The sequence below is a fragment of the Phoxinus phoxinus genome, assembly GCF_949152265.1.
Source record: "Phoxinus phoxinus genome assembly, chromosome: 13".
Taxonomy (NCBI): domain Eukaryota; kingdom Metazoa; phylum Chordata; class Actinopteri; order Cypriniformes; family Leuciscidae; genus Phoxinus; species Phoxinus phoxinus.
This window is the reverse complement of record NC_136888.1, coordinates 1835405-1861743: the sequence shown is the minus strand read 5'-3', so window position 1 is coordinate 1861743 and position 26339 is coordinate 1835405. Positions and strand designations below refer to the sequence as shown.

General features: G+C 40.2%; 1 protein-coding gene and 1 long non-coding RNA gene across 2 annotated transcripts; both read left to right on the top strand.

The window, feature by feature from the left end:
• Window positions 1-12958: 12958 nt before the first annotated feature.
• On the top strand, window positions 12959-20023 carry LOC307009351 (nuclear factor 7, ovary-like). Its single transcript, XM_079633033.1, has 6 exons — window positions 12959-14008; window positions 17157-17252; window positions 17465-17695; window positions 17772-17794; window positions 17876-17994; window positions 19023-20023. Exons 1-6 carry the CDS (start codon window positions 13607-13609, stop codon window positions 19514-19516), a joined length of 1365 nt encoding a protein of 454 aa, XP_079489159.1. The 5' UTR covers window positions 12959-13606; the 3' UTR covers window positions 19517-20023.
• A 4027-nt stretch (window positions 20024-24050) lies between these two features.
• On the top strand, window positions 24051-25568 carry LOC307009362. Its single transcript, XR_013799997.1, has 3 exons — window positions 24051-24271; window positions 24364-24462; window positions 24794-25568. It is a non-coding gene; the product is annotated as an uncharacterized lncRNA (long non-coding RNA).
• The last annotated feature ends 771 nt before the right edge of the window (window positions 25569-26339 follow it).

Here is a 26339-nt window from a genome sequence, read left to right as displayed (position 1 = left end):
CTGACTGTTCACTTGTTTTGAATTCCACTACGGAAGATCTCCATAAATTGCCTGTTTTTGTACTTCCTGCTTTTCCCTGCTTGAGATTGTCTGTCCAATGAATGGATGACTTTAGCACACATGTGGTTTTGTTTACAAATGTTGGTTCACTTGCAAAAAGGGCGGTGTGAAAGCGAACCACACCAAACCAAAAAAATCAACATTGTATTTGGTCCGGACGAAAGCAAGTGAACTCGCGGACTTTCCTGGTGTGAATACACCCTGAGACTTGAGGTTAGCTTAAGCTGAGAGCGTAGATCAGTCCAAACAGCATTACCAATCCAAAGGAAATACTCTTTAAGTGCTGTAGCAGCTGCACACCCTCTATCATACTCCAACATCCTTCTGTGGCTCGTCCTCAGCACCAGCTCCTTTTTTACGGATCACAAAAAGCCCCAGAATGGTCTCTGAAATTCCTCTCTCAGCTTATTCAGGATTGCAGTCCTAAACCAAAACAAAAAAACAATAATAAAAAAGTTTAAAAAAATTATAATAATTAACACTGATTATAGTGTAAATATATATTTATATTTCTTTATATATACAATGTGTAATTAGTTATTTAAAAAATAAAAATGCAGTTTACCTCACCTTGTCTGCAATTGCCATAATGTGTGATATCTTCTGTCCAGAAGCACCGCCAAGAACTTTGACAGAAGTGGCACAGTTGTTATCCTGCATTTATCTGGAAAAAAAGGGAAATAAAGACGGCATGAAAAATAGGTCTACTGTGGAGGGAATTCATAGTAATTTATTCTTGTGTAAATATCAATAACACTTACTTAATTTACTGTGAGCAGTGCAGGCCCCTGGTTTGTAAATCAGACACCAATTGTCCTAAAAGTGCAAGGACAATTACTATATACACAAGGATGCCTGAACCTAGCCCCAAAATGCCCATGTTTAAGCTTAGAATGTTTCAATAACTCATACCTACTGGATAATTATGTGCCACACAATTTACATGCCAACATTCCCAAAACTCTCATATCTGAAATTCAAAAAAAGAGAGAAAACAACAGATATCACACTTTTGCAAAGAAATTAAACAAGTCAAGATTCATTTTATTACAAAGAAAAAAATACACATAGGCCTACCGTAATTGAGTGATGCCAAACCGGAGCCAGAAATGTTGGAACGTTGTCGATGAGAACTCTGAAATAGCAAAGGCATATAGTTTTTTTTTTTGTAACGTTAATGAAATTACAACTCAGCATGAAAAAAGAAAGCATGCTCCACTTAATGGAATCCTATTAACCTTCGCATGTAGATACCTTTAATATACGGTCGATTAAGTATGTTTGTGCAACGTTTTGGCATTTTCAAAGGATTTTTCAAACAATGTAAAAAGTAGGCCTAACTTATGTAGAGATGACAAGTTGTTATAAAAAATGACGCACATATAGTCAGTCGACCATAGGCCTATATCTTAAAATGATAGAACTTACAAATATTTTTCAAGATATTTGTTTTAACGAGAAATCCTATACAATTGTATCTGCATAACCTTCAAATAGGCCTAACGTTACGTTCGATTGACTGAATGTTGAAATCCAAATCATTTATCATTTATACATATAGAAAAGATCTTACCTTGTCGAGTATTCCACATCTGTTCACGCAAATCATTGGCGTCGAGTCTTGTAATGCGCCTCCAACGACTTGCCACCTTCAGAGTGGTTTTTTTTTTTTTACTCTAGTGCGCATGCGCTCCATCTGAAATTTCCCCTCATGGCAACAATTCAAGTATAGTGTATGTAATTTGATAAATTTAGACTTGGATCCATTACATTCATGTAGTGTAAGAGTAATTCGCAACAATAATGGTTATTTTATACATTTTTTAATATATTTTATTTAAATAGTTTGCTTAAATTCAATTAGTGGCAAGAATAATATTTTTAAGTGATAGTGAGTCAGAAGGGATTTGACTTGCGAGAGCCAATCTACTTCGAGTGAAACTAAACTAGCCAATGCACATTGGCATGCGATAATTGCACCATCTGCTGTGCATCGCGGCGCAAGCATATAATGAGTAGATGGTGCGTCACATTCCTTGTTTTTCCACTGAGGAGCTCCACATATCTAGGCATATCTACCGACCGAACGACCAGGCTACCATACAGACTTTATCAAAGAATTTGCGGACTTTCTATCAGAGTTAGTATTGGCTGCAGATAAAGTGCTAATTGTGTTGTAATAATAACATTCTGGAGACGAAGGGAATTGGCGACACTGATGGTGAGCTGGAGTTAAATGTCTTTTTGGTCACTTTTAGACAGAAAATCAAAATAAAAATATAGCTGCAAGCAGCGATTACGGGCCCAAGCCGGTGGCACCGCCACCCTGGTGCCTTTAGTTACACTAAAGGCACCGGGCTGGCGCTGCCACCGGCTTGGGCCCTCCATCGCTGCTTGCAGCTATATTTATTTATATATATATATATATATATATATATATATATATATATATATAAAAAGCCGCCACCCCGTTGCCTTTCGGGTTCCTGTGCACGACGGGCAATAACGTAACCCCGCTTTGACTGTCGAGAAGAAGTCTGCTTTAGAGCTTGTATCAGTGTGAGTCTTTCTGCTCCCCTCCAAACACACACAGAAAAGGGGGGGGGACTCACATTAGTTACATCCATGTGATCGCTCTCTTACAACAAACACGCTACTGAAGTTTCATCAAGATCAATAAATGTATGAAGACGTTATAACAGATCGTGTTTCTCTTTTCTCGCCATAATTTCGTTTCCTCGCCACGGCCAAACTGTTCGAGATATCAAAAATCCGTCAGCAATTTAGTATCCTCAATGTCTTGTCGTCAGGCTGACCGAGTTTGGTTGCGATTGGATGAATTTTCTAGAAAGAGTGTTTCAAATTCCAGGGGCATGCGTTTTCATACCACCCACAATAGGCGACTTCCTGTTGGGCTGGCGTAAAACTTAGAGCACGAAAGTTGTTCGGCCCGATGAGTTCTAAATGTGTACCGAGTTTCATATTATTACATGCAAGCGTGTTTGATATACGGACAAGTGTTTGAATCCCATTCCAGGGGGCGCTGTCGAGCCCCCCTGCCACACCCGGGTACCAGCTTCAGCCCGGCCTTGATGGCCGCGGGTTCTGACCTGTGTGCAAAATTTCAAGAGTTTTCGAGCACGTTAAGGGCCCCAAAAGTGCCCGAGATTTTGCACACAGCAGAGAAAGGGTTAAACTAAACTAGCCCCCCTCCTCACACACACACACATACACAGATCCCCCCTCCCCTCCCCACCCCACACAGACAGACACACACACACAGAATGGCAGAGAGACAGAGAGAGACACAATTCACATTCAAACCACAATATCTGACTTTCTGTTGGTCGGAGCTAATGACTGTAAATTAGAAAGTTGTTCGGCTTGATAAGATCAATATACACGCTGAGTTTTGTAACTGTAGGTAAAACTATAACTAAGTTATAACACACTTTATGCATCCTTTTTTAATCATAAATTCGTTTCCTCGCCACGGCCAAACCGTTCAAGATATCAAAAATCCGTCCGCAATTTAGCATCCTCCATGTCTTGACTTCATGCACACCGAGTTTCGTGGTCATCGGATGAATTCTCTGGGAGAAGTGTTTCAAATGCCAGAACATGCGTTTCCATACAGCCCATAATAGCCGACTTCCTGTTGGACTGGCGTAAAACTTAGAGCACGAAAGTTGTTCGGCCCGATGAGATCTATATGTGTACCGAGTTTCATATTATTACATGCAAGCGTGTTTGATATATGGACATGTTTTTGAATCCCATTCCAGGGGGCGCTGCCGAGCCCCCCTGCCACGCCCGGGTACCAGCTTCAGTCGGGCCCTGATGGCCGCGGGTTCTGACATTTGTGCAAAGTTTCAAGAGTTTTTGAGCACGTTAAGGGCCCCAAAAGTGCCCGAGAAGTCCCACACAGCAGAGAAAGGGTTAAAATAAAGCCCCCCTTCTCTCTCACACACACAGACACTGAGAGAGACTGGCAAAATTCCCATCAAATCACATTCAAACCAAAATATCTGACTTCCTGTTGGTCGGAGCTAATGACTGTAAATTAGAAAGTTGTCCGGCTCGTGGAGATAAATATAGATACCGATTTTTGTTACTGTAGGTAAAACTAATACCCCATTTTTGACTAAAGGTGGCGCTACTGAGCCCCTTACCACGCCCGTTTCTAAAACTGTGCACAAGTGTACTAGGCAATAAATGTAAAGTGTCTGTCGAGTTTCATGCAATTTCAAGTATGCTAAGTGTCTCAAAAACTTTAAAAAAGAATATTAAAGTTTGATGCGTTGCCATGGCAACAGTATTTATGATATCAATAATCCTTTCACAGGTCTACATCTGCCGTGTGTTTACATTATACACATAAAGTTTGAAGCAAATCGGGTAAAAATAAGAGGGTGATTTCAAAGCATTTTGAAAGTGACACACTTCCTGCTGCCAGTTGGTGGCGCTATAACTTTGACTCACAATAGTCACATCCATGTGATCGGCCTCTTACAGCGAACACACTGCTGAAGTTTCATCAAGATCAATTAATGTATGAGGATGTTATAACACACTTCCTGTTTCCAATATTCGCCATAAATTCTTTTCATCGCCACGGCCAAACCGTTCGAGATATCAAAAATCCCCTCGCAATTTATCATCCTCCATGTCTTGACTTCATGCACACCGAGTTTCGTGGTGATTGGTTGAATTTTCTAGGAGGAGTATTTTAAATTCCATTGCATGTGTTTTTTAAACTACGCCAAATAGCCGACTTCCTGTTGGGCTGGGGTAAAAAGTCAGAGCATGAAGGATATATGAACCGATGAGATCTATAAGTGTACCGAGTTTCATATTATTTCATGCAAGCGTGTTTGATTTATGGACCAAGTTTTCGGACCGCGTTCCAGGGGGCGCTGTCGAGCCCTCCTGCCACGCCCGGGTACCAGCTTCAGTCCGGCTCTAATGGCCGCAGGTTCTGACATTTGTGCAAAGTTTCAAGAGTTTTTGAGCACGTTAAGGCCCCCAAAAGTGCCCAAAAGGTAGTAATATAATAATAAATATATATATATATATATATATATATAAATAAATATAGCTGCAAGCAGCGATTACGGGCCCAAGCCGGTGGCACCGCCACCCTGGTGCCTTTAGTTACACTAAAGGCACCGGGCTGGCGCTGCCACCGGCTTGGGCCCTCCATCGCTGCTTGCAGCTATATTTATTTATATATATATATATATATATATATATATATATATATATATAAAAAGCCGCCACCCCGTTGCCTTTCGGGTTCCTGTGCACGACGGGCAATAACGTAACCCCGCTTTGACTGTCGAGAAGAAGTCTGCTTTAGAGCTTGCATCAGTGTGAGTTAGAGGATGGATACCCGACCCGAGCCCGACGGGACTCGCCGGTACCCGACGGGCCGGGCCGGGTTCGGACAGATATTTAGAAATGATCTTCGGGTTCGGGTCGGGCTCGGTCACATCAGCGCGATAAGGCATTGAACATTTTAAATTTAAAACAGCTTATGTAGGTAGCCGATGTGCCTGATGCTTTCACTTGATGCAAACGTTCGTTTTTGTGATTAAAATACATGTAAAATATTACCATAACATCCGTCTTCCTGTGTGCGGACATTTGTTTATGTAGCCGTGACAACGAAACGCGTGCATAATGTGCGCGCGCCAGGTGTTAAGAGCGCTTGTTGCTCCGCGCGCTGATGCGCTTGTCCTGTTGACATTTCCGATTGCCTTCCTACAGTTGCTTAATAAAAGCGGGCTTTCCACACAAACAAACGTACAATTGTCATTAGTATGAGAAAAAAATGGGATTTTAACTGTCGGGCTCGGGTCGGGCTCGAACATAAATATCTTTATGCCTGTCGGGCTCGGGTCGGGTTCGGTTACTGCTCTGTCGGACGCGGGCCGGGCTCGGACTGAAAAATTCGGCCCGATCCGCACTCTAGTGTGAGTCTTTCTGCTCCCCTCCAAACACACACAGAAAAGGGGGGGGTTGTCTGTGTGTGTGCCCTCCCTCCCTCCCTCCCCACACACACACACACACACACACAGAGAATGGCAGGGGGAACTCTGTCAGAGAGAGACAAAACCACATTCAAACCAAAATATCTGACTTCCTGTTGGTCGGAGCTAATGACTGTAAATGAGAAAGTTGTCCGGATCGATAAGCACAATATACAGACCGAGTTTTGTGACTGTAGGTAAAAATAACCCACCCACTTTAGTCAAAAGTATCTTGAAAGTAACACACTTCCTGCTGCCAGTTGGTGGCGCTATAACTTTGACTCACAATAGTCACATCCATGTGATCGCCCTCTTACAACAAACACACTGCTGAAGTTTCATCAAGATCAATAAATGTATGAAGACGTTATAACACATTGTGTTTTTCTTTTCTCGCCATAACTTTGTTTCCTCGCCACGGCCAAACCGTTCGAGATATCAAAAATCCGTTCGCAATTTAGCGTCCTTAATGTCTTGACTTCATGCTGACCGAGTTTGGTGGCGATAGGATAATATTTCTTGAAGGAGTATATCAAATTCCAGGGGCATGCATTTTCATACAGCCCATAATAGCTGACTTCCTGTTGGACTGGCGTAAAACTTAGAGCACGAAAGTTGTTCGGCCCGATTAAATCTATATGTGTACCGAGTTTCATATTATTACATGCAAACGTGTTTGATATATGGACCAAGTTTTTCGGACCACGTTCAAGGGGGCGCTGTTGAGCTCCCCTGCCACGCCCGGGTACCAGCTTCAGCCCAGCACTGATGGCCGCAGGTTCTGACCTGTGTGCAAAGTTTCAAGAGTTTTCGAGCACGTTAAGGGCCTCAAAAGTCCCCGAGAAGTCCCACACAGCAGAGAAAGGGTTAAAATAAAGCCCCCCTCCTCTCTCACACACACAGACACTGAGAGAGACTGGCAAAATTCCCATCAAATCACATTCAAACCAAAATATCTGACTTCCTGTTGGTCGGAGCTAATGACTGTAAATTAGAAAGTTGTCCGGCTCGGGGAGATAAATATAAATACCGATTTTTGTTACTGTAGGTAAAACTAATACCCCATTTTTGACTAAAGGTGGCGCTACTGAGCCCCTCCACCGCGCCCGTTTCTGAAACTTCACACATGCCTAGTACCTAATAAATCTGATATGCATGTTGAGTTTCATGCAATTTGAAGCATGTTAAGAGCCTCAAATGCACCCAAAAAGAATATAAAAGTTTAAAGCATTGCCATGGCGACAGTATTAAAGATATCAATAATCCTTTCACAGGTCTACATCTGTCGTGTGTTTACATTATACACATAAAGTTTGAAGCAAATCGGGTAAAAATAAGAGGGTGAATTCAAAGCATTTTGAAAGTGACACACTTCCTGCTGCCAGTTGGTGGCGCTATAACTTTGACTCACAATAGTCACATCCATGTGATCGGCCTCTTACAACGAACACACTGCTGAAGTTTCATCAAGATCAGTTAATGTATGAGGATGTTATAACACACTTCCTGTTTCCAATATTCGCCATAAATTCGTTTCCTCGCCACGGCCAAACCGTTCGAGATATCAAAAATCCCCTCGCAATTTATCATCCTCCATGTCTTGACTTCATGCACACCGAGTTTCGTGGTCATCCGATGAATTCTCTAGGACAAGTGTTTCAAATGCCAGAACATGCGTTTCCATACAACCCATAATAACCGACTTCCTGTTGGACTGGCGTAAAACTTAGAGCACGAAAGTTGTTCGGCCCGATGAGATCTATACGTGTACCGAGTTTCATATTATTACATGCAAGCGTGTTTGAGATATGGACATGTTTTTGAATCCCATTCCAGGGGGCGCTGGCGAGCCCCCCTGCCACGCCCGGGTCCCAGCTTCAGTCGGGCCCTAATGGCCGCAGGTTCTGACATTTGTGCAAAGTTTCAAGAGTTTTTGAGCACGTTAAGGCCCCCAAAAGTGCCCAAAAGGTAGTAATATAATAATAATAAAGAAGAAGAAGAATAAATAAATATAGCTGCAAGCAGCGATTACGGGCCCAAGCCGGTGGCACCGCCACCCTGGTGCCTTTAGTTACACTAAAGGCACCGGGCTGGCGCTGCCACCGGCTTGGGCCCTCCATCGCTGCTTGCAGCTATATTTATTTATATTTATATATATATATATATATATATATATATATATATATATATATAAAGCCGCCACCCCGTTGCCTTTCGGGTTCCTGTGCACGACGGGCAATAACGTAACCCCGCTTTGACTGTCGAGAAGAAGTCTGCTTTAGAGCTTGCATCAGTGTGAGTCTTTCTGCTCCACTCCAAACACACACAGAAAAGGGGGGGGGCTGTCTGTGTGTGTGCCCTCCCTCCCTCCCTCCCCCCCCCCCCCCCCCCCCCCCCCCCCACACACACACACACACACACACACAGAGAATGGCAGGGGGAACTCTGTCAGAGAGAGACAAAACCACATTCAAACCAAAATATCTGACTTCCTGTTGGTCGGAGCTTATGACTGTAAAAGAGAAAGTTGTCCGGATCGATAAGCACAATATAGAGACCGAGTTTTGTGACTGTAGGTAAAAATAACCCACCCACTTTAGTCAAAAGTATCTTGAAAGTAACACACTTCCTGCTGCCAGTTGGTGGCGCTATATTTTTGACTCACAATAGTCACATCCATGTGATCGCCCTCTTACAACAAACACACTGCTGAAGTTTCATCAAGATCAATAAATGTATGAAGACGTTATAACACATTGTGTTTTTCTTTTCTCGCCATAACTTCGTTTCCTCGCCACAGCCAAACCGTTCGAGATATCAAAAATCCGTCCGCAATTTAGCGTCCTCAATGTCTTGACTTCATGTTGACCGAGTTTGGTGGCGATAGGATAATTTTTCTTGGAGGAGTATATCAAATTCCAGGGGCATGCATTTTCATACAGCCCATGATAGCCGACTTCCTGTTGGACTGGCGTAAAACTTAGAGCACGAAAGTTGTTCGGCCCGATTAAATCTATATGTGTACCGAGTTTCATATTATTACATGCAAACGTGTTTGATATATGGACCAAGTTTTTCGGACCACGTTCAAGGGGGCGCTGTTGAGCTCCCCTGCCACGCCCGGGTACCAGCTTCAGCCCGGCCCTGATGGTCGCAGGTTCTGACCTGTGTGCAAAGTTTCAAGAGTTTTCGAGCACGTTAAGGGCCCCAAAAGTGCCCGAGAAGTCCCACACAGCAGAGAAAGGGTTAAAATAAAGCCCCCCTCCTCTCTCACACACACAGACACTGAGAGAGACTGGCAAAATTCCCATCAAATCACATTCAAACCAAAATATCTGACTTCCTGTTGGTCGGAGCTAATGACTGTAAATTAGAAAGTTGTCCGGCTCGGGGAGATAAATATAAATACCGATTTTTGTTACTGTAGGTAAAACTAATACCCCATTTTTGACTAAAGGTGGCGCTACTGAGCCCCTTACCACGCCCGTTTCTGAAACTTCACACATGCCTAGTACCTAATAAATCTGATATGCATGTTGAGTTTCATGCAATTTGAAGCATGTTAAGAGCCTCAAATGCACCCAAAAAGAATATAAAAGTTTAAAGCGTTGCCATGGCAACAGTATTTAAGATATCAATAATTCTTTCACAGGTCTACATCTGCCGTGTGTTTACATTATACACATAAAGTTTGAAGCAAATCGGGTAAAAATAAGAGGGTGAATTCAAAGCATTTTGAAAGTGACACACTTCCTGCTGCCAGTTGGTGGCGCTATAACTTTGACTCACAATAGTCACATCCATGCGATCGGCCTCTTACAACGAACACACTGCTGAAGTTTCATCAAGATCAATTAATGTATGAGGATGTTATAACACACTTCCTGTTTCCAATATTCGCCATAAATTCGTTTCCTCGCCACGGCCAAACCGTTCGAGATATCAAAAATCCCCTCGCAATTTATCATCCTCCATGTCTTGACTTCATGCACACCGAGTTTCGTGGTGATTGGTTGAATCGTCTAGGAGGAGTATTTTAAATTCCATTGCATGTGTTTTTTAAACTACGCCAAATAGCCGACTTCCTGTTGGGCTGGGGTAAAAAGTCAGAGCATGAAGGATATATGAACCGATGAGATCTATAAGTGTACCGAGTTTCATATTATTACACGCAAGCGTGTTTGATTTATGGACCAAGTTTTCGGACCGCGTTCCAGGGGGCGCTGTCGAGCCCCCCTGCCACGCCCGGGTACCAGCTTCAGTCCGGCTCTAATGGCCGCGGGTTCTGACATTTGTGCAAAGTTTCAAGAGTTTTTGAGCACGTTAAGGCCCCCAAAAGTGCCCAAAAGGTAGTAATATAATAATAATGAAGAATAATCCGAAGGAAAACAATAGGGCCTTCGCCTTTTCAAGGCTTGGGCCCTAATAATAATAATAAAGAAGAAGAATAATAATCCGAAGAAAAACAACAGGGCCTTCGCCCTTTCAGGGCTTGGGCCCTAATAATAGTTAAGAAGAATAATCCTTTGGAAAACAATAGGGCCTTCGCCTTTTCAAGGCTTGGGCCCTAATTATACATATTATACAGAAATATAATTCAAATATAATTTCACTCACCAAGCCTATCACTTGAAGCAAATATCCACACCTTAAATGTCCGCGCCAGTGAGCGCGTTGGGCCGTTTACGCATATCTAACGGCAGATGAAGTAAAACTGTAAATCTTCATTATGAGTCCTAATCATAAATAGGCTACAGTGCATGTTCACAATTACAGTTTAAATAAATAATGATTTAAACTATGTTTTACGTCTGATTACTAAACTATGTCATATTACATTTAGATTAAATATGACATTCTCATTAATGGAGTTAAACACTTAAACTAGCTACATGAAATTTACTGAAAAGTTAAAATAGCCTATATATATAAATAGCCTATAAATATTTGTCGTGGATGCAATGCTTTTGAACACTTTTCCTCTGGCATGCTGTGTTTTAATGTTTTAACTACAGAGATAATTGCTTATCATGATAATAGCAGATTGTGCAAATATAATGCACAACAAGGTCTATCTGTTTCCATTACAAATATAAATCAATTAAAAATACTATTTGGTCAGTGGAAAAGATTGAGAAAAACTTTCTCTGAAATGTATTTTACACAATTTGATTTATTTATTCAAAAACAAGGCAAGGATAGGCTACTAAATGATTTTTATTAATGTAATGTGACGGCATATTTTCCTAATGTCTTGTACCGTTAAACATGTTATCACGTGGATGAATAATCATATGCAAATGATATGCAGATGAGGATATGCATAGTAAAACGAGGCGTTGTAAGCTCCATATATGGTTATTTCGGGGAGGAGACGCATGTGCGCACAATCTTCCGCTGAGTGGGATTTCTAAAGTGAATCCTGCGCAGTTTTTGGCGCACGCACGGTTTTATAAGTCTGAATATTTTTTTGCGTACGCCATTTTGGGCTTTCGGGCGCACGTACACTTTTAGTAAGGATCCTACGCACAGTTTTATAAATGAGACCCCTGGTCTTTTTTAAAAAACTGTATTGCAGAATAATGAAAAAGTACAATGTCAAAATAATAACTTTATTACAAATTAAAATGAAACTATACATATATACTTATACAGTCACAAAATTAAGAGATAATTCATGGCTTGAGCTATTAAACTACATTTAAAAACAATGTATTTCATTTTTGCTTTTACAGGTCATGGATTGCAAGACCCTCGTATCACACGGGCCATTTCTCTGTGCAAGAAAACTGTGAGCGCATTCTCCTACAGCTGGAAAAAGCGGAGGGAGCTGGTCGAAGTGCAGGCACAGATGAATTTACCAGCTCATCAGCTCAGTACGGAGTCGACCACACGGTGGGATCACGTCTACAAATGGTAGAACGCGTCCTTGAGCAGGAAAGGGCTCTTGCCAAAGTCCTGTCTGCTGACAAGAAAACAAGACCTCTGGTTCTTACCTGGCAAGACATAGAGGTGCTAGAGGCCATCCAAAGAGCCCCTGCAGGACTTCACTGACGCTTTGTCAGGCGAGGAGTATGTGACACTCTCATACGTAAGACCAGTGCTCCACCTCTTTAACAGCAGCCTCCTTGCTCCTGAGGAAGGGGACAGTGAGCTAAGTCCATCAAACACACCACCCCGACTTACTTAAAGTGTGTGTGTCAGGTTAAATTTGTAATTATGATTAACACAAAATAGTTAGGGGGAATACAGGTTTGACAAGTTGATGTATTGTTTTGTATGTTTTTCGATACCTAAAGGCAGAATATAAGATGAAAAAGTTTGTTATTTTCAGTCCTCCCTTAAAACTGCCCCTCCCCCCAAACGAATCGCTTTACGTCATACGAGGGAGACGTCTCCCCACGTCGCTGAGCTGTGTTGATAATTGTACCGAGTGATAGAGCGAGAGAATTAGTTATTAGGACATTTATTTATTTAGTTAGTTATATAAGTTAGGTAGTTAGTATACGCAGGCGTATTTTCACGATGGTGAATTACTGCGTTTGTGCTGGGTGCAAAAACACCGTTAAAACCGGTCACAGAGTCCACTGAAGCACAGAGTTTGCTAGGTGATCAGGGGAGCTCTGCAGTGTCGACAAAGCTGTGCCTCAGTCCGCACAAGAGAGTGCCATAGCAGATCCTGTGCCCCCCATTGCTAAAAAGAAAAAAACACTAGCCTCGCTTCTTTGTCCAAGATGCAACCCCTTACTCTTCTTCATTCACACCTGGCGAGTCCATTGAGAATGAATTGTCAAGCGGTTTACAGTCTGTATGTTTGGAGAGTGAGGCAGATCCACTACAATGGTGGCAGGAACATGAGGTTGCCTATCCAGCACTGAGCACCCTAGCAAAGAAGCACCTCTGTGTGCCCGCCACTAGCAGTCCTTCTGAAAGCATCTTCAGCTGCAGTGGAAATATAGTTACTTGTCAAAGGGCTGCACTTATTGCTCAAAATATTAAAATGTAAAAGAGTTACACAAACTTGCTTTTTGCCTATTTGTTGATGGCTACAACAGAGTTAATGCAAAGATGAGCTTGAGTTGAGTTGTTTTATTTTTGAATGAAAAGAAGGCAATATGTATTTATTTTATTTTACAGGTAAATTAATATTAATTATACCTGAGAAAGTTTTAATGTAAGTTTTGGAAAATGGAAGTTAAAATTTAACCTGAAGAAACCCTGATGTTGTTCTTTGAACCAAATGTGATCATAAACTCCACCCTCTTACAACACTAACCAGGAAGAGACTGACTTATTATTTCTCTTTCTGTCACGCTGACTCACTTCTCTCTCGACAAAAGCAATAAAGAAGCAGCGATCAGTGGAGAATGAAGACAAACACTTTCAAGAAGGATTTGTGAGACATTTGTTTCTGAATAGACAGCAGATCGTTGTGATTCTCAAAGTGATTCATTTTTAAAACCGTCGTTCAGAAAGTGAAAGTAGTTTATGTTGCTGGAGCTCAAACGGTGAAAATGGCTTCACTAAATGTTTCTGCAGAAGAGCTGTCTTGTCCCGTGTGCTGTGATATCTTCAAGGCTCCTGTTGTTTTATCATGTAGTCACAGTGTGTGTAAAGAGTGTCTTCAACAGTTCTGGAGAACCAAGAAAACTCAGGAGTGTCCTGTCTGCAGGAGAAGATCCTCAAAAGACAATCCTCCTCCTAATCTGGCGTTAAAAAACTTGTGCGAGTCGTTCCTGACGGAGAGAAATGAGACGCGTTCATCAGGATCTGAGGAGATCTGCAGTTTACACAGTGAGAAACTCAAACTCTTCTGTCTGGAGGACAAACAGCCTGTGTGTTTAGTGTGTATTACTTCACAGAAACACGACAATCATAAATTCAGACCCATCAGTGAAGTGGTTTCATCATATAAGGTAAGACAAATACAAATACAGATCGAGGCTTCGTGAAACAATGAATCAGTTGAAGCAAATTTGTCATATTGTGTCGAGGCTTCGTGAATCAATCCGACACCCGTCTCAACGGTGACACCTAGTGGTCACTTGCAGGTGTTGATCTGAAACTACCTTGACAACGAGCCATTAAAACATTTGTTGTTTTTTTATTATAGTATTTTTCTAATATGTGAAGCTTGTAACCTGTAGGCTCCTCACTGTGCATAATGTTATTTCGGTCATGAAAAATGAATATTAATAAAAGAAATCAAGCTACAATGTCTAACTTTATTATAGATTTTTATTATAAAATATTAATTTCTCTGCTGTGGAAGGCCTACTTCTTTTTTTTTTTACAGATAATTTATCCAGCCTTTGAAAAAATCCTCATACAAATGAGGAAGCCTATGTATCTATCTATTAATCTATATATATATATATGTATCTATCTATTAATCTATATATATATATATGTATCTATCTATTAATCTATCTGTCTATATATATATATATTTCTATCTATGCATCTATTAATGTGTCACTATATGTATAGGCCTACTCTGTCTGTCTCTAGCCTATCAGTCAATGTGTAAATTTAAATATAAGCCTAAATATAACTAAACAAATCGCACAATAAATGTCACAATATCACCAAAAATCCGCTATCTCAAAATCAAACTCCTCTCACAGAAACCCACGAGTCAAGATGCGTTGACTTCACTTTTATACAGATGTGATTGTGTGGTCTGTTCGCAACCCTGTCAATCAAACGCTGGTTCGGCGGACCATGCCACCTGTCGAAACACTCCGAAGCTTCATTTAGCCGTAGTCACGTGACACGGGTGTGTTGAATCACGCTTCGGATCAGTAGGCTTGTTTGAGATGCGCCTTGCCTGAAATGTATGCGAGAGTAGGCGGCTGGGAGGAGTGAAAAAAGCGCAGGCAGGCCCGGACAGTTCTCTCTTCTCGCAGTGGATCTGACACCTGTGAGATCAAAGATGGATATCGCGGGATTCACGCTTCTTCTTCTTCTTCTTCTTCTATTTTCTTTTTATGGCGGTTGACAAACAACTTTTAAGTGTGCATTACCGCCACCTTCTGATATGGAGTGTGGATCACAATAGCCTTTACTCACTACTCTTTAAATATATAAATAAATACCTAAATAAAACCAATAAATAACTACATAAATATCTAATAAAATTATTAATATTAATACATTATTATTCACATCATTATTATATACAACTTTCAAAAACACCTAAACTCATATCCTTCTAATAAGCCCTGTTTTATTCAAAAACACAAATATTGCTCTATGCTCTACATGCCCTGAATTCATTTGTAATATTTCCTTCATTTCAAATAAAAAAAATTCTTTACTTAACCAGTCTTTCACCTCATCCTTTCCTCCTTATACCTATGACAATCAATAATTACATGTTCTACTGTTTCATTAATATTACAGACCTCACACATCCCCCTATTATTTTAAGCGTACTACTTAATCCAGTAGGCTATGCCCAAATCTCATTCTCGAAATAATGTCCTTTTCCTTTGTATTCCTATTATTTTCTCTCATGCCTCCTACCCTCTTTTGGATGCTGTAGTACATTCTCGCTTTTGTTTCCATATTCCACTCCTCTTGCCACTTCTTTCTCATTTCTGCTTTGATTATACTTTTAACTTCCGCCTTACTATATCTTACTACCATATCAATCTCTGTTTTTTTCGGGATTCACGCTCGTGCACAGTGTTGCTAATAAACTGGATGTAATTTAATTCTGTTGCTTTTATATGAAAATAAATATAATGAACAAGACACCCAAAGCACTTATTTAATCCCATTCCAAATACGTGTTTGTCAATAATTTCTTTTCTTTAATACAGACATGTGTTTTATATATTTTTTTAATAAAAATAACATAATCACATAATCCATATAGAGATCGCACTGTCAGAAAGTTTGGGAATATTCACACATAATTTATACACATAAAACATGATATCAGAGTTTTAAAATCAAACATTTTAAAAGAGAACATTACATCATGGTTGTTTAATAAACCAATGAGCATCAAGCTGTGTCGTCAGCAAGTCGTTTCCCATCATGCTTTCGATCAGCGCAGTCGGTCGAGAGCAACTGCAGAATCCGACACGTCCGCCTTGCGCTCGCGAGAGTTTTTTGACATACGTCAGCATGACATCAGAGCCAGGCGGACCGCATTCGGACACATTTCTAACCAGCATGCATCTCGCGGTGATCACCGGTGATCGGTTCTGCGCAGATTTTGCTCATCTCAAACAAGCCTAGTGTTTCGAAACATCTGCGTTCGGGATCTCGTAAAGCTTCGGAACGGCAGTTTCGCGTCAGCCATCCCTAGAGAACAGCCACACACGTGTATCAGTAAATTTCAAGTCACAGAGAGAAAAGTTTTAAGAGTTGCAAACTTGTAGAATATTTTCTCACAAATGTCTTGCATATTTTTCTAGGACAAACACAAGCACTACAACTGCTTGAATCTGCTGCGACGAATCTCAAACACTGTTTTTCACTTTCAAGTGACAAGTTTCACGCGCTCTCCCTTTGAGTTGTGCATCTGTAGAGGCAGTGGGCGGAGCCGACATTAATATTCATGAGTTTCCCGGGCATGCGCGTGGAACTGCTCATTTTAGTTCACGCTCCTCGTTTCTCTTAATATTAAACACAAAGTATTCTGAAAACCCGGTAGAAAATATATACATCAATAATTAATCATTCTTGCAGGTTGTGATTCTGAGGAGTTGTTCCAAATAAAGTGGGTAGTGTCCCATCTTTAATGGATAAGTGTTTAGTAAACCTCATTTAGACTCACAGAGATTGAGAAGCAGTCGTCAGAAGGTTACGCTGCTGTTGTATCGCTGTGGGCATTTTAATCCTCATCCTTTGGAAGTGTTTACAGAGAGAGTTTATATTGCAGCGCAGAAAACTGTGTCTTCTCGACATCCATTTAATATGAGATGTGCAGAAACATAGAAGAAATCAGGATGAGGATAAATACTTTTTCACTGCATTATATGATCATATCACTGTATTGTCTTCTCTTCTTCTCTTCACTGTAATCTTGTGTTTTATGTTCAATTCTAGGAGGAGTTCAATACAGCACTGAAGTCCTTAGAAGAGAAACTTACATGCAATGGAAAACTGAAAGGAGAGTTTGAGAAAACAGTTCAACACATCAGGGTGAGGAAACAGAATCAAGATCATGTATAGCATCACTGTATACAGTTATGATTTAATATAATGGATTCCAGTTGATCATTTCTGTAAATGACGAGCATTAATCTGCTTCTGGATCCGTTATATGTCGGGTATCCGAGTTCCTCTCTGATATGAATGATGTGAAGTGTTGATGTGTGTGGATTGAGATTGAAGTGAATGTGATGTGATTTCAGGCTCAAGCTGAGCACACAGAGCGTCAGATTAAACAGCAGTTTGAGAAGCTTCATCAGTTTCTCAGAGATGAAGAAGAAGCTACAGTCACTGCACTGAGGGAGGAAGAGGAGCAGAAGAAGCAGAGGATGAAGGAGAAGCTGGAGGAGATGAACACACACATCTCAGCTCTTTCACACACAATCAGACACATGGAGGAGATGATGGAAGCCAATGAAGTCTGCTTTCTGAAGGTCTGATCTCACATCATTGGTTGATCATTGGTTGATTGATTGAGTTCTTGATGATAATGGTGTGTTTGTTCTGCAGGAGTTTCCAGTCTCAATGGAAAGGTGAGTGATCTGCTCCTGTCTCTGGTCTCTCTGGTTCTGACCCAAAGCCACTGCAGTTCTGACTCCTGAATGTTCCTCCAGAGTCCAGAGCTCACAGCCGGATCCACAGATGGCTTCTGGAGCTTTGATTCATGTGCCACGATACTTGGGCAACCTGCCGTTCAGAGTCTGGAAGAAGATGCAGGACATCGTCCACAACAGTGAGTCTGACTGCAGGAGTTTATAGATGGATGGATGGATGGATGGATGGATGGATGGATGGATGGATGGATGGATGGATAGATGATGGATGGATGGATGGATAGATGATGGATGGATGGATAGATGATGGATGGATGGATGGATGGATGGATAGATGATGGATGATGGATAGATGATGGATGGATGGATAGATGATGGATGGATGATGGATGGATGGATGGATAGATGATGGATGGATGGATGGATAGATGATGGATGGATGGATAGATGATGGATGGATGGATGGATGGATGGATGGATAGATGATGGATGGATGGATGGATGGATGGATGGATGGATGGATGATGGATGGATGGATGGATGATGGATGGATGATGGATGGATGGATGGATAGATGATGGATGGATGGATAGATGATGGATAGATGATGGATGGATGGATAGATGATGGATGATGGATGGATGGATGGATGGATAGATGATGGATGGATGGATAGATGATGGATGGATGGATGGATAGATGATGGATGGATGGATAGATGATGGATGGATGGATGGATGGATGGATGGATGGATAGATGATGGATGGATGGATGGATGGATGGATGGATGGATGGATGGATGGATAGATGATGGATGGATGGATGGATAGATGATGGATGGATGGATGGATTAGATAGATAGATAGATAGATAGATAGATAGATGATGGATGGATGGATGGATGGATGGATGGATGGACGGACGGATAGATTCAGGCCACAGTTCAGACGGAATAAAAAGATATAGAGGCATCAGTTTCTCTTGATGGACACACACGTCTGAATGCCATATGTAATGTGTGTAGTTGATGCCGTTAAACGCTGATGATGAAGACGAGTGTGGATAATAACAGCGCTGACAGTGATCAGAGGAAAGTGTGTGTGATCAACAGACGAGTGTCATAACTCATAATAATCTGTGCTGGGTTCACTGTTGATCATCATATGAAGATCAGAATAAAAGCCTCTGTTGATTGTGTCTCATCAGCTCCTGTGATTCTGGATCCAAACACTGCAGATCCACGTCTCGTCCTGTCGGATGATCTGACCGGTGTGAGAAACAGCGGGAACAATCAAACTATTCCTGATAATCCAGAGAGATTTGACCGGTGTCCCTGTGTTCTGGGTTCAGAGGGTTTTGACTCAGGAACACACTGCTGGGATGTGGAGGTTAAAGAGAGTCAACGCTGGAGTCTTGGAGTCACTACAGCATCAAACCAGAGGAAGGGATTCGTCTTCTTCAACACTGATGTCTGGTGTGTGTCGTACGGATGGTCTGCAGGTTCTGCTTTTCGTGTTAAACAGAAGCTTGATCGTGTGAGAGTGAATCTGGACTATGACGGAGGAACGGTGTCGTTCTCTGATCCTGTAACTCACACACATCTACACACATTCACAACCACCTTCACTCACACACTCTTTCCATTCTTCTGTTGTGGTTGTTCTTCTTCTCTGAGGATCTTACCGGTCAATAGTCAGTAAAGTCACTCCTGTAGGTCTGGATCTTCTGCTCTCATCATGTTTCCAATATTGACTCCACATCTCATGAGTAAGAGTGCTGTTGATCTGAGTATCGGTGGCTGTGATTGGCCCGTGATGATCACATGACTGATATCCAGCACTACAGCAACACACACTCTCATGTTGCTTTAACAGATCAATAAACAACAGTGAAGTTTGTCACTTTGCTCATTTTCACATCATTACATAATATTTTTGTCTAGAAACTGAGCCTAATTCTACACATGCACAGTTTCAATGAATTTGTAAATAAATAATTGTTTATTTCAGTTTAAATAATAATTTGCTCACTTAAGTACATGGATGTAAATGATAAATATTATTGGGAGATGAGCGCATACACATAATAAATACATTTGTATTAATTTAAATTTATATAATTTATTTATATATATAGTTTTCCTCCTAACCTTATGCTTGCAGTTTAACACACAAGTGTTTGTTTTATTATTCATACATAAATAATAAATGTCTTTATAGAATTTTTTTTAAATAAATGAAATTGTCTCTTCATTTTAATTGTGTTTTATTGGGGTCTAAAAATTTAAACTTTAGACTTTATTGTAATTTATAGTACTACAACGAAATTCTGTCTAGTGAATCTCAGCAAAATACCTAAACACAAACTAAACTTACAGTTTTTCTCAATAGTTTACACACAATTACTGGTACTTGAGACACAATAACCACAACATGTCACTCATTCACCAACCCCCTGAACCAGTTCTGCTGAACTACAAGCACAACTCCTGCTTTACACTCAGACTGCAGCTCTCAAACACACTTTTCTCAAAACACTACACACAATTCTCTGCATTTGGCACAAATTTCATGCAGAAAATATCTTGTTTTCACAAGGAACACACTGCCATTCAGATATGCACACGGACTCATCACACGGGCAAACACACACACAGTTTTACAGTCAGCAATCAGGGCCCGTATGTATAAAGCCACTCAGAGTAAAATTTTAGTCTCAAGTCTGTAATTTTACTCTTATTCCTAAACTGAAGAATAAGTGTGATTCATAAAGGTTTCTAAGTGTTAAGACTTGGTCTCAGCTCCTAATGTATTTAGGAGAGCTGGAGAGGTCTCCTAACCTAGTTAGGAGTAACAAGATGGCAGCCGAGAGGACATGCACTTTTCAACGAAAATATGATATTAAATGAGTTGATCAAACAATAAAAAGTAATCATCAAGGTACTTTTTTTGTAACTTACCTTTAAGAAAATGTATAGCAATGAAATGAACGTAATAATTATATTTTTGGCGACTGGACAAATGCAGCAGTGCACCTGTGATGACTCGGGCCCTTCAGTCCACAGTGAGCAGGCTCTTGAATAGCACAATTGTGACACTTTTTTATTTTAATGACCCTACAAGTTTGCTTAAACCATCAAAATATGAGGAAAATATTTTTATATATGAGGGAAGAACAAAACACTAAACTTAGTGAAGGTACAGTATTTATCTGACAAAATTATTTCAAGTCACCTTTATTTCTACAGTGCTTTTTACAATACAGATTGTTTCAAAGCAGCTTTACAGAGATAACAGGAAAATAATGAAACAAAGTTAGTCTTGGCTGTACAGCAGCTCTAGAAGAAAATAGTGTCATTGTCCTGCTTAAGTAAGTTCAGTGTTGATTATTTTCTACCAGAAAGACTCGGAAGGCAAAATTATGTGAAAAAGTATACATTTATTAACAGCCCAGCAAGCAAGTATTGTGTTATAAAGTCATTTGGCGTAGGCCCCGTCCGTAGCTCGCAATCCGAGGGGACGGAATCTGCATTTCCTGCCTGAAGACGAAGGGGCGCCGCCGACTTACAAAATCTACTTAATTACGTACTTAATTGTGTCCTGTATTTTATTTATTTATTTATTACACATTATGTACACTGGGCGTTAATGTGAATTCCTTCTCTGCTGGTTGGTTTTGTTGGTGAGTGTTGTTGTATGTTGATGTGTTTTATGTGGAGCATTTGCTGCAAATCCAATTTCCCCTTGTGGGACAATAAAGGTACTTTGACTTTGACTTTGACACCTCCTGAGTATGACTATTGAGAAGTTGAGGGCTGGTTTTTCTGTAAATTTTGGTATTCATTCTATAATTGCAATTTTGTGTCAAAAAAATGCCATGCATATTTAATAGTGTACCATTAAATTATTTATCAGGTGTAGCAGATATAACACTCCTGTTTGAGGTGAACAGGATCGCCTTGTTCCATGCTGCAGGCAAACTCTGCTTGATAGCGACTTATTTGTTGTTGCTGGTCGCATGATTGGCCTCTCATTTCTTCACGGTGGCCAGGGCCTGAAATTAACAACCGTCCACGAGCCAAATGCGGGTGAATTTTGCAATTGGTGGGTAACACTGTCAATCTACCTGCCGAGAATTGAGTGATTTATTAGTTTTTTTTTTTCAACTGTTGTTATTTTACATTTCAACGAAGTCCGCCATTTTGTTGGATTTTAGCTAAAAAACAAACAACCAACAAAAAGATGAGGATGAGTCAAAGAAAAGCAAAAGAAGACGTTTTAATACAAAGTGTACAATTGGTGACAACGGCAAGGTTCGTGAGTGGCTGATTTATGACAGCAGTGCAGAACACTGCGTGACTGTCGTGTGTATGTGTCACGGGAGTGACTAGGACCGGAATTTTTCTTTTTTTTCTCTTTGAGACACCCCGCGCTGATTGCGGGTGATTGGCCGCACCTGTGGGAGGAGAGCAAAGACACGAGTGATGATTCAAGGGAGAGACATAAAAGCAGTTGTTTTACAGGAGTCAGTGTGAAGTTGAGCCCCGGGGAGCGGAGTGGAGGCCCGGTGAAAAGCCCGGTGCAGCGAGCCAAGCGATGGGTTGGAGACAGTAAAACTGAGGGAGTAAAACTGCAGCGACTGTCGTGTGTATGGCTCAGAAAAAGCGAAGTCAAATCATTTTGTAATCGGGACTAAAAACTTAAAATTAGAAGCAATTAAGGACCACAAGTCATCAAAAAGCCACCTACACACGATAAGTTGTAAACTGTCAAAGACTGCGCTTCCGGAGGAGACCGCTGCGACTGCGGTCCAGGCACTGACGTCCATGAGAGCCGCGCAGTGTGAGAGGATCGACGGCTGTTTTGGGTCGTTCATGCGATCGGAAAGAAGATGAGGCCCTTCTACGTTTGGATGTGCGAGTAAGTATTAAACAGTTGAGATGTGGCATTATGGAGGTAAAATAATGACAAATGTTTTTGAAATAAAAAAAGCCTGTTGAATTGCACTACTTGAAAAAAAAATGCATTGCATTAACCATGCTTTCATTTTAATGCATTGTATTTTTAGGGCTTGCATTTTTATGGGATGAAATTCATCATGGTTGTATATTTAAGCGGTGAATATTTCAATTCAAAACATTTAAAACACATTTTCATTAATAAAAATTCAATAATCCATATTCACCTTTCATATTTCACTTCCAAAATATTCAAACTGTTTAAAAATACAACCTATAATATACAACATATATAATATATAATAAAATATAATAAATTTTATTTCGCTTTAAAAATTCGCTTCCACAAATTCAGTGGTTTAAATTCGACAGTAAATTCAACATTGACATCCAGGAACTGCAGGAAAAGCAGTAGATTACCGAGCATAATCTCCACCTGCTGTTATTCGTCCTCACCAGCAGGGGGTGCAAGCGTGTGTTGTTGACGAAGACCAGAGCAACAGTTAGAGCAAGCCATTCATTCATAAAAACTGATTTATAGAAATGTAAGTGTATTTGTGATTATTATGAGGGCAGTTTTTATGTTTAATTCAGTGTCTTCACGGTTCTGTGTAGCCTACATGCATCTTTCTCTACCGTGAACGAGATTATAATGTTATTCCCCCGATGCTGATGTACAGAACAAATGTTACATTTGAGGTAGACATATATTTCTTTTGGTTTAGTTGCCTTAGCTTTATATCGCGGCGATGTGCTGCAGTAGCTACTATTCCCTCAATAATTCAGGATTGCTGGACATATAAAACGCTTAGCTTAATGGAGTAATACAGTGATATAAAAGACCAAACTCGCATCTTATTGAGAAGGCTGTACTACAGGCAAGCAGACTCAGAATATGAATTTAACGCGCAAAGTTTCACGTGTTTCCCAGTGATATACTGGCTGTAAGTTGGCTTGACATTGGACATTCGCACATTTGGGACCGTCTCTAAAGTTACATACGATATTGGTATAGACGTTTCTAACTTGGTCTTTTATATCACTGTATTAGTCAATTAAGCTAAGCGTTTATATGTCCAGCAATATAACCCAATATAAGCGTTTATATGTCCAGCAATATAAACCCCAGTACTGCAACACATCGCGCAATATAAAGTTAAGGCAACTAAACAACCAAGAGAAATATATGTCTACCTCAAATGTAACATTTGTTCTGTACATCGGTGTAACCCAGGTCAAAATTGAGCTGATCTGAAAAATAAATATAATTTATAATAATTATATTCTCACTCAAAATGCTGAAACAAGTAACATAATGTGTTGCCAAAGTCGTTCTGCTGTGTCATGAACATTAAAATAATTAATTTAACTATAATAATTAAAGTGTGACGTTTGTCATAAGACGGGCGCGGTGTATGACGTCACTGTAATGAGACGCATAATTGCAGAGAGAGCTCGAGTTTCACAGATCGCGAGTGAAACCAAACTGGATCAAAAGGCAAATATAACAATAATCCTTGCTTAATATAGATAAATTATAAATTGTATGATGTTGTAACCCTTATATTAATCTTATTTGGGTTATTATAGTGTGATAAATGATTGATTTTGGAGTGGATGATAGCCGATTGCGATCCCTGTAGAATCCGATGTGACTGATTACTTGTGTATTGAAATCCCCCGGATTTGGTGAGTTTCATGATAATATAATATTCAATTATCTGAAATTAAGTGTTAATGAGTTATATTTATGTTCTGAAGTGTTTTATATGGGTTTATATTGCATTTATTGTTCAGATGGTATGTGTAATGTATTGTAGCTGAATGTATTGTATTGCTGAAGACAAATGCTAAATAAGCAGAGTAATATCATTTATGACAATTATTTGTTATGCTTTGAGTAACTAAAGTGCTCAAATAGTATTTTCCACTTAGTTTAGTTAATATATGAAATATATATTGAGTTTAAAAGTCATAATAATTGTATATGATGTTTATGGCGCTGTTTGTATATAAACAGGTCAGGGTTTTTTTGAGATTCTGGAATAAGCTGTGATCCTGAGATGGCGAGCCTCCCAGTAGAAAAGAGACAAGAAAGAGACAAGAAATCCTGTGATTCGTTGAGTGATCAGTGCCTTATCTGACGTCACAAGTGGAAGTCATCCTAAGTGGTATTTCTCAGCAATTACCTCAACACTGAGTATTGTACAGAGCTGAGTGTTGCACTACAGACATTTCTGCACTACACCATACCAAGAGACTTTCATATTTGTTGGATTTATCGTTTGGATTCAATGGACTTTTTGTTTTGCACACAAACCCACGATTGTTCCATTGACTGAGAACTGTTTATCTACAGTGAATTACTGTCAAGTTTTGTATTATTTTCATTTAAATTGTTATTTTTCTTGAAGTAATCTGTTATTTGAATTGTATTTTATTTTTTTGGGTTAAAGGTTCTAATTCAACCAAACTAATAAGAAACAAAGCTCCAAAAAATACTATAATAAATTAGAACACGAGAAATTACATAAAACTAAAATTGAATCTAAGTCTATTAGAAACAAATTGATATTCAAAAACACGATTTAAATACCAAAGTAAATAAATATAATACGAATAGATATAATTAGATCAAGTAACCACAAAGGAGCTCAATATCTACATTTCTTAAAGGGGAAGAGAAAGAGACAATTACATTGTTTTATACAATTGTATTGTTTGTTATTTAATTTCATAATACATTCATTTTCAATTTTCCTGCAAAGTAAAAGGAAACCATCTTGGTAAAAGTCTGTCTGGTTTTTGTGTTAATGTGTTTTACCTCATTTTTGCCCTCTGTAGCGAACCTAGCATTCTGGTCCATAGCGTGTATCCTGACATACTGATGATTCACACAGAAAGAGAGTAGCTACGGTGCACTACATAGCGCTGTTACATCAGCATCGGGGAATAACATTATAATCTCGTTCACGGTAGAGAAAGATGCATGTAGGCTACACAGAACCGTGAAGACGCTGAGTTAAACATAAAAACAGCCCTCACAATAATCACAAATTAGGGGTGGGCGATATCTCGATATCTGAAAGATATCGAGATATTTTTTAAATATGGATTTTGACATATCGTATATATCGATATATTGTTTATATTTAATTCTGATTTCGCCACTTTGCTTGTTTGCCTTCTCTGTGCTGTGCTCGCCCCCGCTCGCGCTCGCGTCCTTGCTTTTGTTCCCCCTCCCCTCGCGTGTTGTCTCATTCAACATGGCGGCGCCCGCAACCAGCCCGGAGGCTACAGAACTCGTCTAAAAAAAAAAGGACAACTGGCTCCATTATATGGAAATACTTCGGTTTTAAGGCGTTGGACGAACAGCAGACAAATGTCTACTGCCGTGAATGCCGAAAGTTGGTGCCAACCAAAGCTTCTAGCACCACAAACCTTTTCCACCATTTACAGACAAGGCACAAGCTCGCATACGAGGAGTGCACCAGACTAAGGATCCCGCCACTAAACCCACTAGCTCTGGCAACACTCCAAACACTACACAAATAACACTCCACAAA